This window comes from Microchirus variegatus (genome assembly GCF_963457635.1).
Source record: "Microchirus variegatus genome assembly, chromosome: 10".
Lineage (NCBI taxonomy): Eukaryota > Metazoa > Chordata > Actinopteri > Pleuronectiformes > Soleidae > Microchirus > Microchirus variegatus.
Window position 1 is genome coordinate 8,933,965 of NC_139811.1, and position 15,602 is coordinate 8,949,566.

At 40.4% G+C, this 15,602-nt stretch overlaps 1 protein-coding gene across 1 annotated transcript; it reads right to left on the minus strand.

Moving 5' to 3' along the window:
- Nucleotides 1–443: 443 nt before the first annotated feature.
- cdc42ep1b (CDC42 effector protein (Rho GTPase binding) 1b) lies at nucleotides 444–13,433 on the minus strand. The gene is made up of 3 exons (XM_083896396.1): nucleotides 13,356–13,433; nucleotides 5,186–5,734; nucleotides 444–1,305 (listed from the first exon to the last, which is right to left on the minus strand). The coding sequence occupies exons 2-3, from the start codon at nucleotides 5,637–5,639 to the stop codon at nucleotides 716–718; spliced, it is 1,044 nt and encodes a 347-aa protein (XP_083752522.1). The 5' UTR covers nucleotides 5,640–5,734; nucleotides 13,356–13,433; the 3' UTR covers nucleotides 444–715.
- Between the last annotated feature and the right edge of the window lie 2,169 nt (nucleotides 13,434–15,602).

Genomic DNA, 15,602 nt, shown 5'->3' on the forward strand with positions numbered 1-15,602 from the left:
ATTATTCAAGATTAGCTGACACCATTTTGTGCTGGAAAAAAACAAACAAACAAAAACTGAATGACATTTATTGACAATGTATGCTGAACATTTATTAATATGAAAATATAGTCCACATGCTGAGTGACTTTTAATCATGTAAATAACATCACAATTATATAGTGTTAGGTGCATTCACATTTATCCTCTGTTATAAATAATATGTATAATGTCACAACTGAGTGTATGTGTGTGTGTGTGTGTGTGTGTGTGTGTGTGTGTGTGTGTGTGTGTGTGCAGAGTGGACAGAATGTATTGAGTGAAAATCAACATCAAACCTCCTTCCTGCTGAAACTTAAAGGTGCCGAGGTCTTTTAGGTTTCATTTTTTGATGTAACTGGCAGCCCGTGGTTGCTTGGCAGCTGAGACTCTACTGACTGCAATGATTGGTAGATGGTGGTAGGTGGCGCCACATGCCAAACCATGATTTCAAAACATAAACAGGATTTGCAGTCTGCAAAATATATTTTTTAAATATGTCGTCTGTACTGTTGTTGTTGGTGAGTTCAGTTTGTTATATGAACATTATTCCTGAGTCTCTGTGACATATTAGGAGGATTTTATGGCCAGTTGCTTTAGATTTATTACATAATGCACCTTTAATACAGGGCCAGCATCATTTTTAATTGGATCAAGAAAGTTGAACGTCTGTCTTTCGTTTAAGAGTTTTTGACATCTAGACTTTGACCTCTTCCTCCTCCTCAGAGAGAACATATGGTGAGGAAACGGCAGAAGTGGCGGCGCTGCACGCCGTCGTCCTCTTTGTGAAGGACCCGCCGCCGTAATGACGTGAGAGCAGGTCAGCTGCCTCCTGGAACCTCTCGGCCTCCATTACAGGCTCCACTCTCTGTGGAGACCCAGTGGAGGCATCTGGTGTCCTCAGAGAGCTCCTGTCCTCCTCTTGCTCTGTCCAGCTTGGGCTACAAGAGCGCCCTGTGTTGAGCGAAGGGTTGGGTGACGTTACCTCAGGGCTCTGCACGGGCGTCTCTGTTGTAGAGCTGTCGTCCTCGTCTTCCTCTTCATCCTCTGCATGTTCTTCCTCACTGTAGTTGGACATGTGCAGGCCACATCTGGGGTTGTCAATCAAGCTGAGCACCTCGGTCATGAGGGAAGGCCCGAGGTCAACGGTGAACGAGTCGAGGGAGTCTGAGCGCGTCAGCGTAAAGTCATCGCTCTCTGGTCGATGCGCTTTCTGGACGTCTCCATCGTGAAAGTGTCGGTCAAGACGGGAAAGGCGAGGCAGGGTGACGAAGCCAGACTGCAGACCTGCAAAGACCAGATTGAAGTCACTCAAATTATAAAAAATAACCATACAACTAGTCAGAGGCGATTCTAGAGTCTGTAGGGGCCCTAAGCAAAAATTTCCAGGGGGCCCTTCCAACCAGTGTTCATCACCATTATGTTATAAATAATCTGACACCAACAAAAAATCTATGAATTCAAAATGTTTTTTTTTTTTACCAGAATGAATGAAATAACATGGAAAAACCTTGTAATTAAAAAGTATGTGAAAATATAAACGTAAAGAACAATAAAATACTGTAAATAGCTTTTAAAAAACTATATAAACTTAGTAAAAAAAATTACATTACACTGTAAAGAACCCACATTATAAAACAATATAAATATATAGAACAATAAAATACTGAAAAAGACGTGTGTGACGTCATGTTTACGTGCCGCGGCACTGGAGACCATGCAGGCACCGTTTACCAATTAGCTCCTTTAGCGCCGTTAGCGTGCCTACAGTCTGTTTATTAAACGAAAAGAGCAGCGCTACAAATAACTAGCGTACCTGTGCATTGTGTATGTGTGCCTCTGTTAGCAAAGTTTAGCGTTACTTTACAGACTCATTTTAACAATCAGGAGTCACATAAACATGACGTCACGCACGTCTTTTTACCGGTCAGTCGTCATGGAAACGCGCCATGCGTTAACTTTGACGCCGCTAACAGCCGTTAACGCATAAACGTGCCCAGCACTACATAAGGAAACACATCAAACACATTCTTTGACTCAGTCAGTTAATGTGTTTCACAACCTGAGCGCATTCTGTAGCTACTTTAGAAATAAGACAATGATTACAGTGAGGGAGTTTTTATTTTCAGTAAACAAATGAGCTATTTTTGTAAATCTGAAAAGATTTACAATATATATATATATATATATATATATATATTTATATATATAAACTTATGAGCTTATGAACTTCTGTGTTAGTTTTGGAGCAGACAGACTGCAATAAACTCCCATAAAATGCATTAATGGACATGAGTGTATCATATTTTGCTTTATCATGTTTTATAGTATCTAATAGTCGTTTTTGTGAGGGTACAGAGTTTGCATTTGTTTCCTTATTGTTTTATTCTCTTTATTACCACACCTTTTTTTTTTTTTTAATTGCTGACTCAAAACTCCCACACAAACAATTCTTGGATGTAAAAGCCACAGTTTTGCACAGGTTTTCTACAAAATTGACAAACAATTATCCAGGCGACACACTTAATAATTGTCTCAAACTCTCAGATAGAAAACTGTAAAAAAACTAATTTACATATGGTGCCTTTAGTGCCATGTAAGGACATAAATCCAACTTCACCACAAGGGGGCACTATGTGACAACCAGAATTAAATGCAGGTGCTTCCCAGAGAGCCATCATCAACTTCACAGAATGTGACGCTGTGACAATGAAAATGGAATAAATGTAAGATGTTATGTTGATAAGGAGCCGAATCCTTGGTCAAAATACTAAAATATACACTCATAAACTATTAGATTACTCACTTTCTTTGCAACACTAATCTAAAGGTATCTTTTTAATACATAATGGTTACCCACACTTCATCTGTATGGGAGTACGCCTTCATTCTTTCAAGTAGATTAAACTTAATTGGTCATCTTAAGATCAAAATGTGTACAACTATGGACACAGAATATGAAAACATGGATGGGAATGACATAATGACGTACCGCGAAACCCACTAATGACAAAAAAAGGCCCCATCATCTCCCTTGATTCACTCTCTCTGTCTTTGTTTCTGTCAGATCCACATCAGTTTGGTCAAATTCCTCATGAACTGGATCACACATAGCGAGACAGAGAGGGGGATTTCCAGTGCCGACTCTGCTCACTGCTGGCTAACGTGCTCTGATTGGTTGGTAGATATAATGGATGCTGTGTTTTTACTGTGTGATCTCAGGCGGTCATCATCATCACACACACACACACACACACAGACACACACACACACCATACATGTCTTTGTACCACATTGTGGGGACCATGTTCGGGACCGGGCATAATGTCCCCACAAGGAAAAATGCCCCCACAAAAATGGTGTTTTGCCAGGTGGTGGTCCACACAAGCAAAGAAAGACAAGATCTCACACACACACACACACACACACACACACACACACACACACACACACACACACACACACACACACACACACACACACGCACGCACACGCACACACGCACACACACACACACACACACAATTTCTTTACCACACTGTGGGAACCATGTTCCGAACCGGGCACAATGTCCCCACAAATAAAAGTGTCCCCACAAAAAAGGTGTTTTGCCAGGTGGTGGTCCACACAAGCACAGTAAAACAAGAGCACACACACACACACGTGCACACAGAGATGACAGGAAATGCCCACTAAGGATCTTTCGTTCTCTCAAACCAGCTGTTTGTGTTGGTGTTTATAGGACTTGACTGTGTACAGGTGTTGCCAAGGCGATTGCGGATGACTCAGAAGAAGCCCGTCTGTCTGTTTGTTGGTCGTCTCCGAGGAATGTGGGGGCAATGTTGAAAGGAGGACAGCCTCACCCTCTCTATTTATGTGTTCACAGACGTTTATAGTCCTCTTTTCTCCACCTCCCGAGGCTGTTTGGACCTTCTGAGAGCGAATAATAGAACGGAGACTGTAACCACATATTATCGTTGTACCAAGCTGCATTTTTTTCTACATTTATAGTGAATATTAAGTGGTTGTTATCCTGTATTTGTCCAATGGTATCACTTGTAGAGTGAATAGGTGCATATCTACAAGTAAGGAGTGTTTTAAGTAGTGAAAAAATATTGAAAAGGGAATTGATTTCATTTTAAAATCATGTTCTAGCCTCCAAACTATCATTGTGTTACTTTTCAGACCAAGGAACCTCTTAAAAACACATTTTGTGTAAATTGACTCCTGTCAATACCGTATCACTATTGTTATTTCTTTAGCTATTTACACGAAATGATGTCTTGCACCAGGTCATTTTATAGATTCAGTCTAAAATATAGACAGACATGTTCAATTGTCCAGCTACAGTAAATCACAAAGACCAAAAAAAGAGGACAAACTCCACTAAATCCATTAAATGTGTGGAAATGCCAAAAAAAATCATAAATGCTTGGACAATAGGCTTAGAAACTGACTCACCGTGTTATTTTATGAGGTTTCAGCAGTTTTTAGAGTTACACTACCGTTAAAAAGTCTGGGGTCATTTAGAAATTTCCTTATTTTCGAAGTAAAAACACTTTTTTTCAATCAAATATAACATTAAATGAATCAGAAATACTCTCTATACATTGTTAATGTGGTAAACGACTATTCTAGCTGCAAACGTCTGGTTTTTAATGGAATATGTACATATGTGTATAGAGGCCAATTTCCAGTGTTCTAATGGTACATTGTGTTTGCTAATTGTGTTAGAAGGCTATTGGATGATTAGAAAACCCTTGAAAACCCTTGTGCAATGATGTTAGCACAGCTGAAAACAATTTTGCTGGTTCTTTGACGAAACATTATTATTTTGAATAAAAATCATTATTTCTAATCTTGTCAATGTTTTGACTATATTTTCTATTAATTTTGCAACTCTTTGGATGAATAAAAGTGTGAGTATCGGTGACCCCAAACTTTTGAACGGTAGTGTATGTGTAAAAGCTCACTGGCATGTAGATGTCCAGCATATACATCTACATGGCAACAAAGTGTATGGGAGTACAAAGTGTACTCCCATACACTTTTAGTACGTTAGATAGAGATGAGATAACACCTACATTTTCTCAGTTTTGAATGTGTCTGCTAAGGTGCTTAGCACAAACCTGTGCCACGCTACAAGTGATTACCGATATCATCTCACCATATGTGCAGAAGGAGTCATCTGTTGAGCTGACAGAGCTGGAGAACACCACCCTCTGTAGGCACCCGTTGGGAGAGTCCATGTTGAGCTGGGGCAGGGAAATGGCATTCTTGATAATTGGTGAGACGTCTGGTGGAGGGGATGATAAGTCCCTGGAGCCCGGCCGAGGTCGTGGCGCAGAGGTTTTCCGTACGTGGCGAAAGGTGCGCGTGAAGAAGCCTGTGGACTTGGAACTGTTTGCAGAGTCTGGACTTCCCGGCTCCTTGCTGCCACCATAGTTGCTGAGGAAGGCCGTGTCGCCAAACACTTCCCCGCCGCGGCCAACGTGCATAGTGTGCCGGAAGTCGGCCAGCGGCGGGCCGATCATGTCCACGGAGAGGTCGCTCTTGAAGCGACGTTTGCCTTGAGAGCCGGACACAAGGCCCTTAATCCCTGGCAGTTTTCCCAGACTCATTGTGGAAGAAACGCTAATTGTAAATTTTCCCTTTAATTCCGATGAGAGCGTCTCGATGACATGTCAGTTAGTTTTGAATTCCAGTAAAGGGTCCACTGTAAAACCAGAGAGAGAAAGAGAAAAAAGAAGAAAAAAGTCAATGCCAGGACAGTGAGGACATAAAAGACAAATATGTGGTTGTTAAGCAGACAGAGAATGTGTGTATAATCCATTATCCACGCTACCAGAGCCTGCTGCTCATTCTCTGCTGGCCTTCTCCGGCTTTTGATTATTATATGAATGTAGAGTCAATCATGTCCAAGTCTACATCCTCATCTTCTCTTTTTCTTTCTTTTTTTTTTTGTCTCATGTGCACAGCTAGAGCTGTACATCCGTCCAAAAAGGACCAAATACTCGACTCACAGCAGCAGCCTTCAGTCTAATGATCTACGAGGTCATACTTTGTCTCCTCGGGTTACCACGGCTTTTGTGTTGTGCAGCGTTCACATTTGAAACACACAGATTCCTGCAGCTGCAACTGCAAATACACAGAGATGTGGACGATCAACGTGTCTGTTTTTGGACACGGAGAGTTGTTCTGTTGTCGGTGTCCAGTTCACACACACTTGAAGTTCAGAAATAGCCCATTAAAGAAGTAATTATTGGATTAATTAGCCCCGTTTCCTCATGACTGTTTCATCTCTGCAGTTCTCTGTGCTGCCTTAAAGGTGCATTATGTAATAAATCTAAATCAACTGGCCATAAAATCCTCCTAATATGTCACAGAGACTCAGGAATAATGTTCATATAACAAACTGAACTCACCAACAACAACAGTACAGCCAAAAAAATTTGCATTACAAAAAATCTTTTGCAGACTGCAAATCATGTTTATGTTTTGAAATCATGTTTTGGCATGTGGCGCCACCTACTGCCGTCTACCAATCATTGCAGTCAGTAGAGTCTCAGCTGCAGAGCAACCACGGGTTGCCAGTTACGTCAGGAAACGAAACCTAAAAGACCTCTGTATTTTGAATGTGAGTTTAGTAACCGTTTTTTGGCCACATTCTTACATATGGCACCTTTAAATGAAATGTTTCTGATTCCCTTTTGAATGTGGAGGCGATCAAATTTTGCCAAACGGTATTTTTGGGGTTCCTTGCAACACTTTGGTAACGTTGCATGATGAGAAAAGATCAAATTTCTAAGTAGCAGCCCATTGAAGGGAAAGGAAATGGGGGGGAAATCATCTTTGTACAACCAAAATTACACAACGAATCACAAATCAAATCATGCAAATAAGCAAATCAAGTTATGCAAATATTTCAAAACAGACACTCGCTCAATCAAATCACATTCTGATGCCATAGTTCAAAGACTACACCGTCTGTTGCTTACTTTTGCAGTTTTTGTGCGTGTGTTTAATTGATCTCAACCTCTTGTGTGTCTTCTTCTTCTTCAACGTTCAGTCAGAGAGATAGTGAGACATCCAAGAGCACGTCCTGTTTCACACTAAAAAGATATATCACATGTGTGCACCACACTGCCCACAGATCACGAGGGGTCTTTTGCCAGATTTCTTTGTCCCTCACTGTCGATCTTTGACGATCAATGAAAACAATCTGCTTAAAAAAAGGGGAACACTTTCTTGGTCGATGGATTCAAAGCAATCGTAATCCAGCTCGTGTTTAGTCTGCATCACCCTCGAAGACAGATATAAGGCTCCTTGAGGATTGTCCCTGAACTGGATTAGCTCATAATCTCTTATGTCTTCCTTCCCTCCCTGTCTGACTCCTTCATTTGCTCTCTGCCCTCGTTTATCCACTTAGCTCTCCTACTACTGCCATGGTGAGGGAGCTCCTCTCTCTGTTTTCACTCAGTTCATGTGAGGCCAACTGAAAGAGCAGAGAAGAGGAAGAAAAGGAGAGAGAGATGTGAGTTACACACAAGATTTTGAGACTAAAGCAGGAGCATTCAGGTCCATGTAAACGTGTCACACAGCTAATATTTTGGACTGACTAATGCTGCGAGTGTTTCTCTCTGTCTCCTTGTTGCCTGCAGTTTCTTTTGTGTGCTGCGGAGTCATGTGATATTTTATCGCAGTACAAATACCTCTCTATTTCGCTGTCTTGAGTCAACAACACTGATTTGCAGTTACACTACAGCACGGATAGATTATCAATCCAATGCATTGAGGATTACACATTTTCTCTTACGCATTATATAGTAAATTGATCGCGATCTTCTGCTCAGTAATACTATCAGACCTGACTGAGGGAGCATGTGTGTATACAGCAGTAGCAGAGAAGTTATGCACGGCAGATGTAAAGCGCTAGGTGCATCAACAATTAATTTTCTTCATATAACGGCAAATCACAATATATATGAATATATATATATATATATATATATGAATTATTATAGAGAGAAATTGGATTTGATAACAAAACAAAACAAAAAAATATTATATAAAATATATTGTGATGATAGATATTTCTCTGAATTTCAAAATAAAAGTGTCCGTGTTGGTATGGAACAATCGATAGTTCACAATAAAAATGTATTCATGATACTAAATTACTCAAAAAACATACAGAAGTAGCTTTAAATTAAATTAATTGGAGGGCCGCTTGTGACCCGGGGACCACAGGTTTGAAACCTCTGCCCGAGAGCAAAGAGAGCACTGTTAAGCGCCAAACATGTGACCTCTCCAAACCAGAGCCAGCGGTAGAGTTAAGTCACAGACTACAGGAGATCCAAGCTGAGGCTGCTGCCATCTGGACCTGTGATATAACAGTGGCGCCACCTTTCCCAAGGTGCAGATTAACTTCCCTAAATCTCCGACTAATCCCAGTTTTTCGACACTTCTGGGACAAATGATTTTGACTGGTCGTCATTCACCGTCACTATCCCGAAAGGCATGGGTGTCAACTTAAAAGCGGACATTAGTAACTTTAACAGAACGATTAGGGCCTGTGGGGCCATGAGAAAGTGAGAGCTAGATAAACATTAGCAGGGGAGACAAATATCCACTGACTGTGAAAACAGAAAGATCCGGGTTAACTCACAGCATAAGAGAAGCTGCTTTTTGCTGAGTTTAATGTGAGTTTCCAGATGAATACCTTAATCCCCGATTAGCATCCTTTCATCTGTTCTTTTTGATGTAGCCTTTCAGTCATCTGATGTGTAACTGATATGTTTTCTAATCTCAATTCCCCCCATATCAGACATTTCAAATGTTGCTGTTCCTCCTCCCTGATGGCCAGAGGCGTCAGCTTGTGAACAGGCAAGGCAGGCAACTGCTTGGGGCCCCGAGCCGATAGGGGGCCCCCAGACACTTGGAGCCTGAGAGCTGTTTTTACTGAAATGTGCAGTGACCAGCCGCCTCCCCGTCCCCCTTAAACAACAATGGGCGATTTGCAATGACATCTCAGTAGGAAACCCCCCTAAAGGGGCCTCACCTCACGTTAACCTGTGTGAAGTTATCGTTCTGCAAGTTGGAAAATTAAGAGGATTTTTTGCATATCTATCATATTATTTGCATTACATTGTATGTGTAATGCATATCTTTTTTTACTCAGTTTATATATGTTTTTTTTTAAGGTTATTTCAGTCATTTTGAAAAAAACTAATATTTTGAACTCATACATATTTCATTGGTATCAGATTATTTATAACATAACGGTAATCAACACTGGTTGGAAGGGCCCCCTGGGAATTTTTGCTTAGGGCCCCTACAGACTCTTGAATCGCCTCTGCTGATGGCTTCATGTGCAGCAACTCATAACGCTTACATTTAAAACGTGTTATTTATGTGTAAATTGTACCTGCAGATGTCCATAAACAAGTGTGTTCTGCCTGAGCTGAGCAGACCGACTGCAGTTGCACAGGTTGGAAAGTGCAGTTGGAACAACATGCGATAGGGAGAGCAGACCGGACGCCATCTATTATAGTCTTCAGATAAAGGATCTGCGCACACATTTTTTTACCACAGGTCATTATGTTTTTCCATATTTCAGACTCTGTGTCACTCTCTCTGGCTTCAGCGTGCAGGTCCACAAAACATTCACAAATACACAACATATTCAAGGCTATGTCGCGGCTGTGTGTTTTTTTTTTTTTCCTCTACTGGACCGGATGCACATGGTCCCTTTTACAGCACGGCACCAGCGAAAATGTGGTTGAGGTCGGAACTCCCTGACCATTACGCAAAAAAACAAAACAAAACAACAAATCCAAAACACAACTTGCACTCAGTTTTAAAAAGGGCTGACTGCTGCAACGTGGCAGGACGCATTGACCCAGGCTTGATTTGTTGTGTGTGAATGTGTGTGTGTGTGTGTATGTGTGAGATATGTCGTACAGGATGTGTCACATGTGTAAATTAACTTCTACTTAAAGTTGCAGTTCACAACATTTAGAAATATTCCGCCCCTGTTTGGTCTTAATGAATAAACATGATATTTAAAAAAAAAAAAATTGTATGCTTTCTTTGTCATCTCAAAACAGGCTCTGTCAAGCAAAACTATCAGACCCAACTGAGGGAGCGTTTGTGTGTATACAGCAGCAGTACAGTTAGTCGTGGATAAGACTTGTTCAAGTACCTCAAAAGGGATACTCGAGTAAAAAGTATCTTACCAGAAAATGACTTTGGTAGAAGTAGAAGTCACTTTATAATATTACTGAAGTAAAAGTCTTAAAGTATATGACATGTACTGTACTTCAATATCAAAAATAAGTTTCTGATGTAAAATGTACTTAATTTTTACAAGTAACAGTATTAAAAAAGTGAGAAGGATTAAGCCATGGTCTTTCAACTGCAAGGTTGTGGGTTAAATGCCTGGCTCTGCTAGTCTATAATGTGTACTTGAGCAAGACACTTAACCCCATGTTGCAACGTGTAAATGGCTGAAAAGCGCTATATAAATACAGTCCATTACCAGTACCATTACTCTTCTTCTTCTGATATTATTTGGTAATAACAAGTAACAAAGATAGAGGAAATGTAGTGGAGTAAAGGTAAGTTGCTAGAAAGTAAAGAACAGATATGTGAGTTTTGTATTTAAGTACAGTAACAAAGTATTTGTACTTTGTTACATTACACCACTAAGTACAGGGATGGGCGGGGACAAAAAGCCTTAATCCCGTCAAACAGGTGAATGACTGTGTTTTCTCAGCAGGATTATTCTGAAACTTTAAGTGGGCGTTTCTTTGTGTTGGTCATACTCCAACTTAAACATCGCTTGACTGTGAAACACCGGCTGTGTGGAATCGATAGGTGAATCAGGAGCGGAGACATTTATTAATATTTAACAGCTTTAACGGCCGAGTGGACAAAATAACTCTTTCTGAGATTAGAGTTCAGTGCACGTTCACTCCTCGTCGACTGATTCAATGACCTCCTTTACAACATGGCAACATCGCAGCAGGCTAAATCAACACATTAATCTTAAAGGTCAGGTTTAACTCCTGCCCTCGTCCATTGCTCTTTTTTTTTAAAGCATGGGAAGTCTGGTCCACAGAACAAAGGGTGAAATGAGGCCAAGCAACAGTTAAGCGCAAACAAATCTCATTTCTTTCAAGAGCTCCGATGAACAAAGAGCATCGGGAAACGTGTTAACGTCTAAACTTCCACCAAGCAAACAAAAGCTGGGAGGTGCAGGTAAAGACACATAAAGGACTTCACTCCACGACCATAACCTCAGTGACCAACAACTATAAACTTCACAATAAAATGTAATGATTTCCACCTTGAGCTTCAAGCCTGCATCGTGTTTTTAATTTATCACAACGACATCTTTATCGCCTCTTTAAAAACATCGTCATATTTTCCAGTTTCCAGTGTCTTTAATTTACATTTAAGAACCCTGTCTATGTTGTGATGTGCTGTTGTTGTTCACACGCATACGTGAATGATTTATGGACATTTGAGTTTCCTCGTGGACTTTTTTGGAACCTTGCTTGTAATTTTGGAAGTAAATTTCTGTTGTTGTGTATTTATTACCTTATTAGCTTCCACACATGGAGTGTATTTAGTCTTTGTGTTTCCTTTTGTCCTGTGCCAGTTTGTTTTCTCTTGTTTACCTTCACGCTGTGTTTTTTAATAACCTGCCTTTTTCCATTTATCTCTTGGAATCTCTGTGTTTGGGTCCTTGATTTCGTTCGAATAAGGTAAAAGGCTCCAGGAAGTCCATAAAAATGTCTGCGAGGAAACTTCAGTGTCCATACATTCAAAAGCAAATCCTAACAGTCCATCTTCTGTTCCTGAGCGCAGGATGGACGTCAGTCTCCACTTAAAGGCCGCGCTGCCACAGACAGAGACACAGTGTGGTCTTTCTGAGGGACACCACACTTGGCCAGATGGTGGAACGGGCAAACGGCATTTTCTCAACATGACGTCACCTCGCTGACAGGCAGCCAACCCCACTGATCTGATATCTGGCACAGACTTTCAACAGTTGCTCTGAGGTTTCACTCGAAAAGCACAGTGACCAATTGATTAGAACAGACTGGTTCCACATCGCAGCATTTTTCTTGGAAGGCTGTCTTTTTTATAATCATGTAGCTTGTTTCCTACTTATTGGGCAGATTTTTTGGAAACTACTATGACTACAATTTATTTATTAATTTATTTATGAGGTTACATATATACGAAATGTATCATAATTAATAAAATAACAGCTTGCAACACAGTGAGCTACAGAACAGGTCCGAATTGTTATCAAAACTAAAAAGCCCCAGTGCTTCTCTCAAAAACGTCTTGCCCAGAGCGAAAGAAAAACAAAGGTCTGAAGTTAGATACAGATACACTGGTGTGTGGATCATTTTCTCCCGGGAAAGGGGAAAAAAAAATCATCAGCCATACTAGCATTAGCAAACACACTCACTCGCTAGGTTCAATATTTAAAATTTTTCAATGCATCTCCGCATATGATTTTTACATTTCTCCTCTTTAAAGGTGCCATATGTAAGAATGTGGCCAAAAACGGTTACTGCATTCAAATTCAAAATACCGAGGTCTTTTAGGTTTCGTTTTCTGACGTAACTGGCAGCCTGTGGTTGCTCGGCAGCTGAGACTCTACTGACTGCAATGATTGGTAGACGGCGGTAGGTGGCACCACATGCCAAAACATGATTTCAAAACATAAACATGATTTGCAGTCTGCAAAAAACTTTTTAATGCAAATATTTTGGCTGTACTGTCGTTTTGTTGTTGGTGAGTTCAGTTTGTTATATGAACATTATTCCTGAGTCTCTGTGACATATTAGGAGGATTTTTATGGCCAGTTGCTTTAGATTAATTACATAATGCACCTTTAAATTCACTGATGCGCCTAAATTGTAAGCACAGTTCGAATGACACTCATGGCTTTCTCACGCATACAGTATATGCCAGACTCAATTTAAAGCTAAAAACAAAAACGTATCATTTGCATGTGGGCTGGGTGTTCCACACCGACTGTCAAGACGTTATGAGGTAACCTAACAACTTAACCATGATGTGCTAAAATTAGAAACATGAACTTATAGCTCATTACAGTCATGTGACACCTTTTTTTTGCAGAAGTGCAGCATATATTATGTTCTAGATATGCACATTCATAAACAATAAGTGACTGAGGCAAGTGTGAGCATGCAAAGAAGAGACTTAAAGAGAGTTAGTGTTCTTTTAGGCAGAGATGCACATAAGCAACATCACATACACCGATTCACAGACAATTCTCTAAATAACCTCACCTTAAAATGAACCCAGGACCAGATCCTTCTGCGAACAGACTTGTTTCTCCGTCATCTTCCTCGGGTTGTGGTTGCACGGTGAGTTTCTGCCCAGACGTGCGGCTGTGACTCCAGCTGCTGCTGCTGCAGACAAGTGGACTGAGAGGAGATGGAGAGAAGGAGGAGGAGGAGGAGGAACAGGAGGCTGGACTCCAGACGTGTGAATGACTAAATCATAAGAGATGAAGCTGAAGCCAACATCAACTTCCTGCTACCAAGCAGAGGCTGACGTGCCTGACACAGGTTGGCGGAACATCATGCAGACTTTCAAGTTGAATACTACTAACTTGATCAAGAACGCTTGTTTGCAGGGGCGTTTGTAACAGGGCAGGGGCCCCAAGCAGAGATTTATAAAATGTTTGGTCATGTTTGGTAATATCTCTTTAAAATCCCTATTAAAGCTGCTGTGGCTCACTTCTAAATGTCCGTTACTTTCGAGGTGTTTTCAAACGAGTTATCATCACAGTGCTGATGTTAGCACTTTTCCCTCCTGCAGCTCTGTGGCATGCGATCACCTCACCTGCGTCAGGAGCGCACACCTGTTCTCGACCTCCTCGTCAGAGCAGCCTTCTTCTTATTCTCTGGGTCTGCAGTCAGTCGTCACCACACGAGACATTCACCATAATACATCATACAACATCATAATTTCCAGGTTTTCACAAACACTGATCAATGTTTTTTTTAACATTTTCTGACATTTTATGGACCAAACGATTAATGGATTAATCCGGAAAACAATCAACAGATTAAAAGATTAAGAAAATAATCATTAGTTGCAGCTCCAAATTAGTTATTTCTGTATGTTTTTTATTATTGTGTTACATTTTCATCATAAATACATAAATATTATTATTTCCATGTCTTTTTATCAAAAAAATTCCCTTTTTTTTTTACTTCACCGGCCACCGACTGACCAAACTAGACACTCAGTGGCCCCCAGGTCATTTGAGTTTGAGACCCCTGCTTTAAATGAATAAGTAAATGCAGTTGAGCTTTAAAATGTCAAAAAAGGAATCACTTTGTAATGTAGTATATCAATTTATGGATGTATACATCTATTTAGAACATGTTATTATGCAATCAATTATCCTAAATCAACCGCATTGTTAGTATGTGGCTCATGTGGTCCTACGTACATATATGAGCCATGAAACAATAAACACCCCCCGCTGATTTAAACATGAAAAATGCAAAAACAGAAAGAGCAACTGAGGTCATGAAGTCAACCAGTGCACTGAAAAAAATACACTGAGCACATTCTCATATCAGGTTGTAAGATACAATAATAAACTAAGTGACTTTTCCCACACTGTCTTATCAATGTGTGTTTACCTAAATATGAGTATACACCGTATATGTGTATGGTTTTCTCTCTCTTTGTTCTACAAACATAAAGTTAGGTTTGTGCGACAGTGATATAGAAAGATGAGCTTATTTTAACTATCCCTGACCTTTACTCTGTTCTGTAAACATGATCTCTTAATAGCTCCCATGAGTCTCGTCTACCTTTCTTCTGTCTGTGACCCCTGTTGACCTCATCACACAACAGTGTTCATGTGTGTGTGTGCATCAAGTTAAGACATTCAGGGTAAGACAAGAGCTTTGAATCATAAGATACACTCCATCAGCTCCACACACATCTATTTCTGAGTTTTTCAGTTCAGTTCAGTGGTGTTTAGATCTCGTGTTTCCCAGCGACTGCACACAGGAAGAGATTCGTTTTATGTCAAGACAGACGTGGGAGGAAACAACAACAACAACACTGTGCTAGTAAAGTGAGCCGGCTGCAAACAGGTTGACTGAAAACACAAAGAATGAGCCAGTGAGAAGCTTCAAAAGCGAATTCCGTTGCTCAAAAAAACCTGATCGTTTAGCGTCAGCTTCTTTTCTTTTATGCACACAAACGCTCCCCTCGATCAGGTCTGATAGTTTTGCTTGACAGAGCCTGTTTCTCGGTGAAGGACACAGATAACTTTACTTCCTTTTCATGAAGACCAAACAGAGTCTGAACATCAAAAACAAACCACCAGAAGTTGCACAGTGCAGCTTTAATTTTAAATCATTTATTATCAGCATTGCCCCGTCATAGATTAACGTTCCTTTAGTTTTATTAAACACAGGTATTTTAATACTACAGCAGTTTGCCTTGGATTTTGCCAGTGTATATTTATACCTCATTGTGTGTGTGTATATGTATATGCTTTTGTA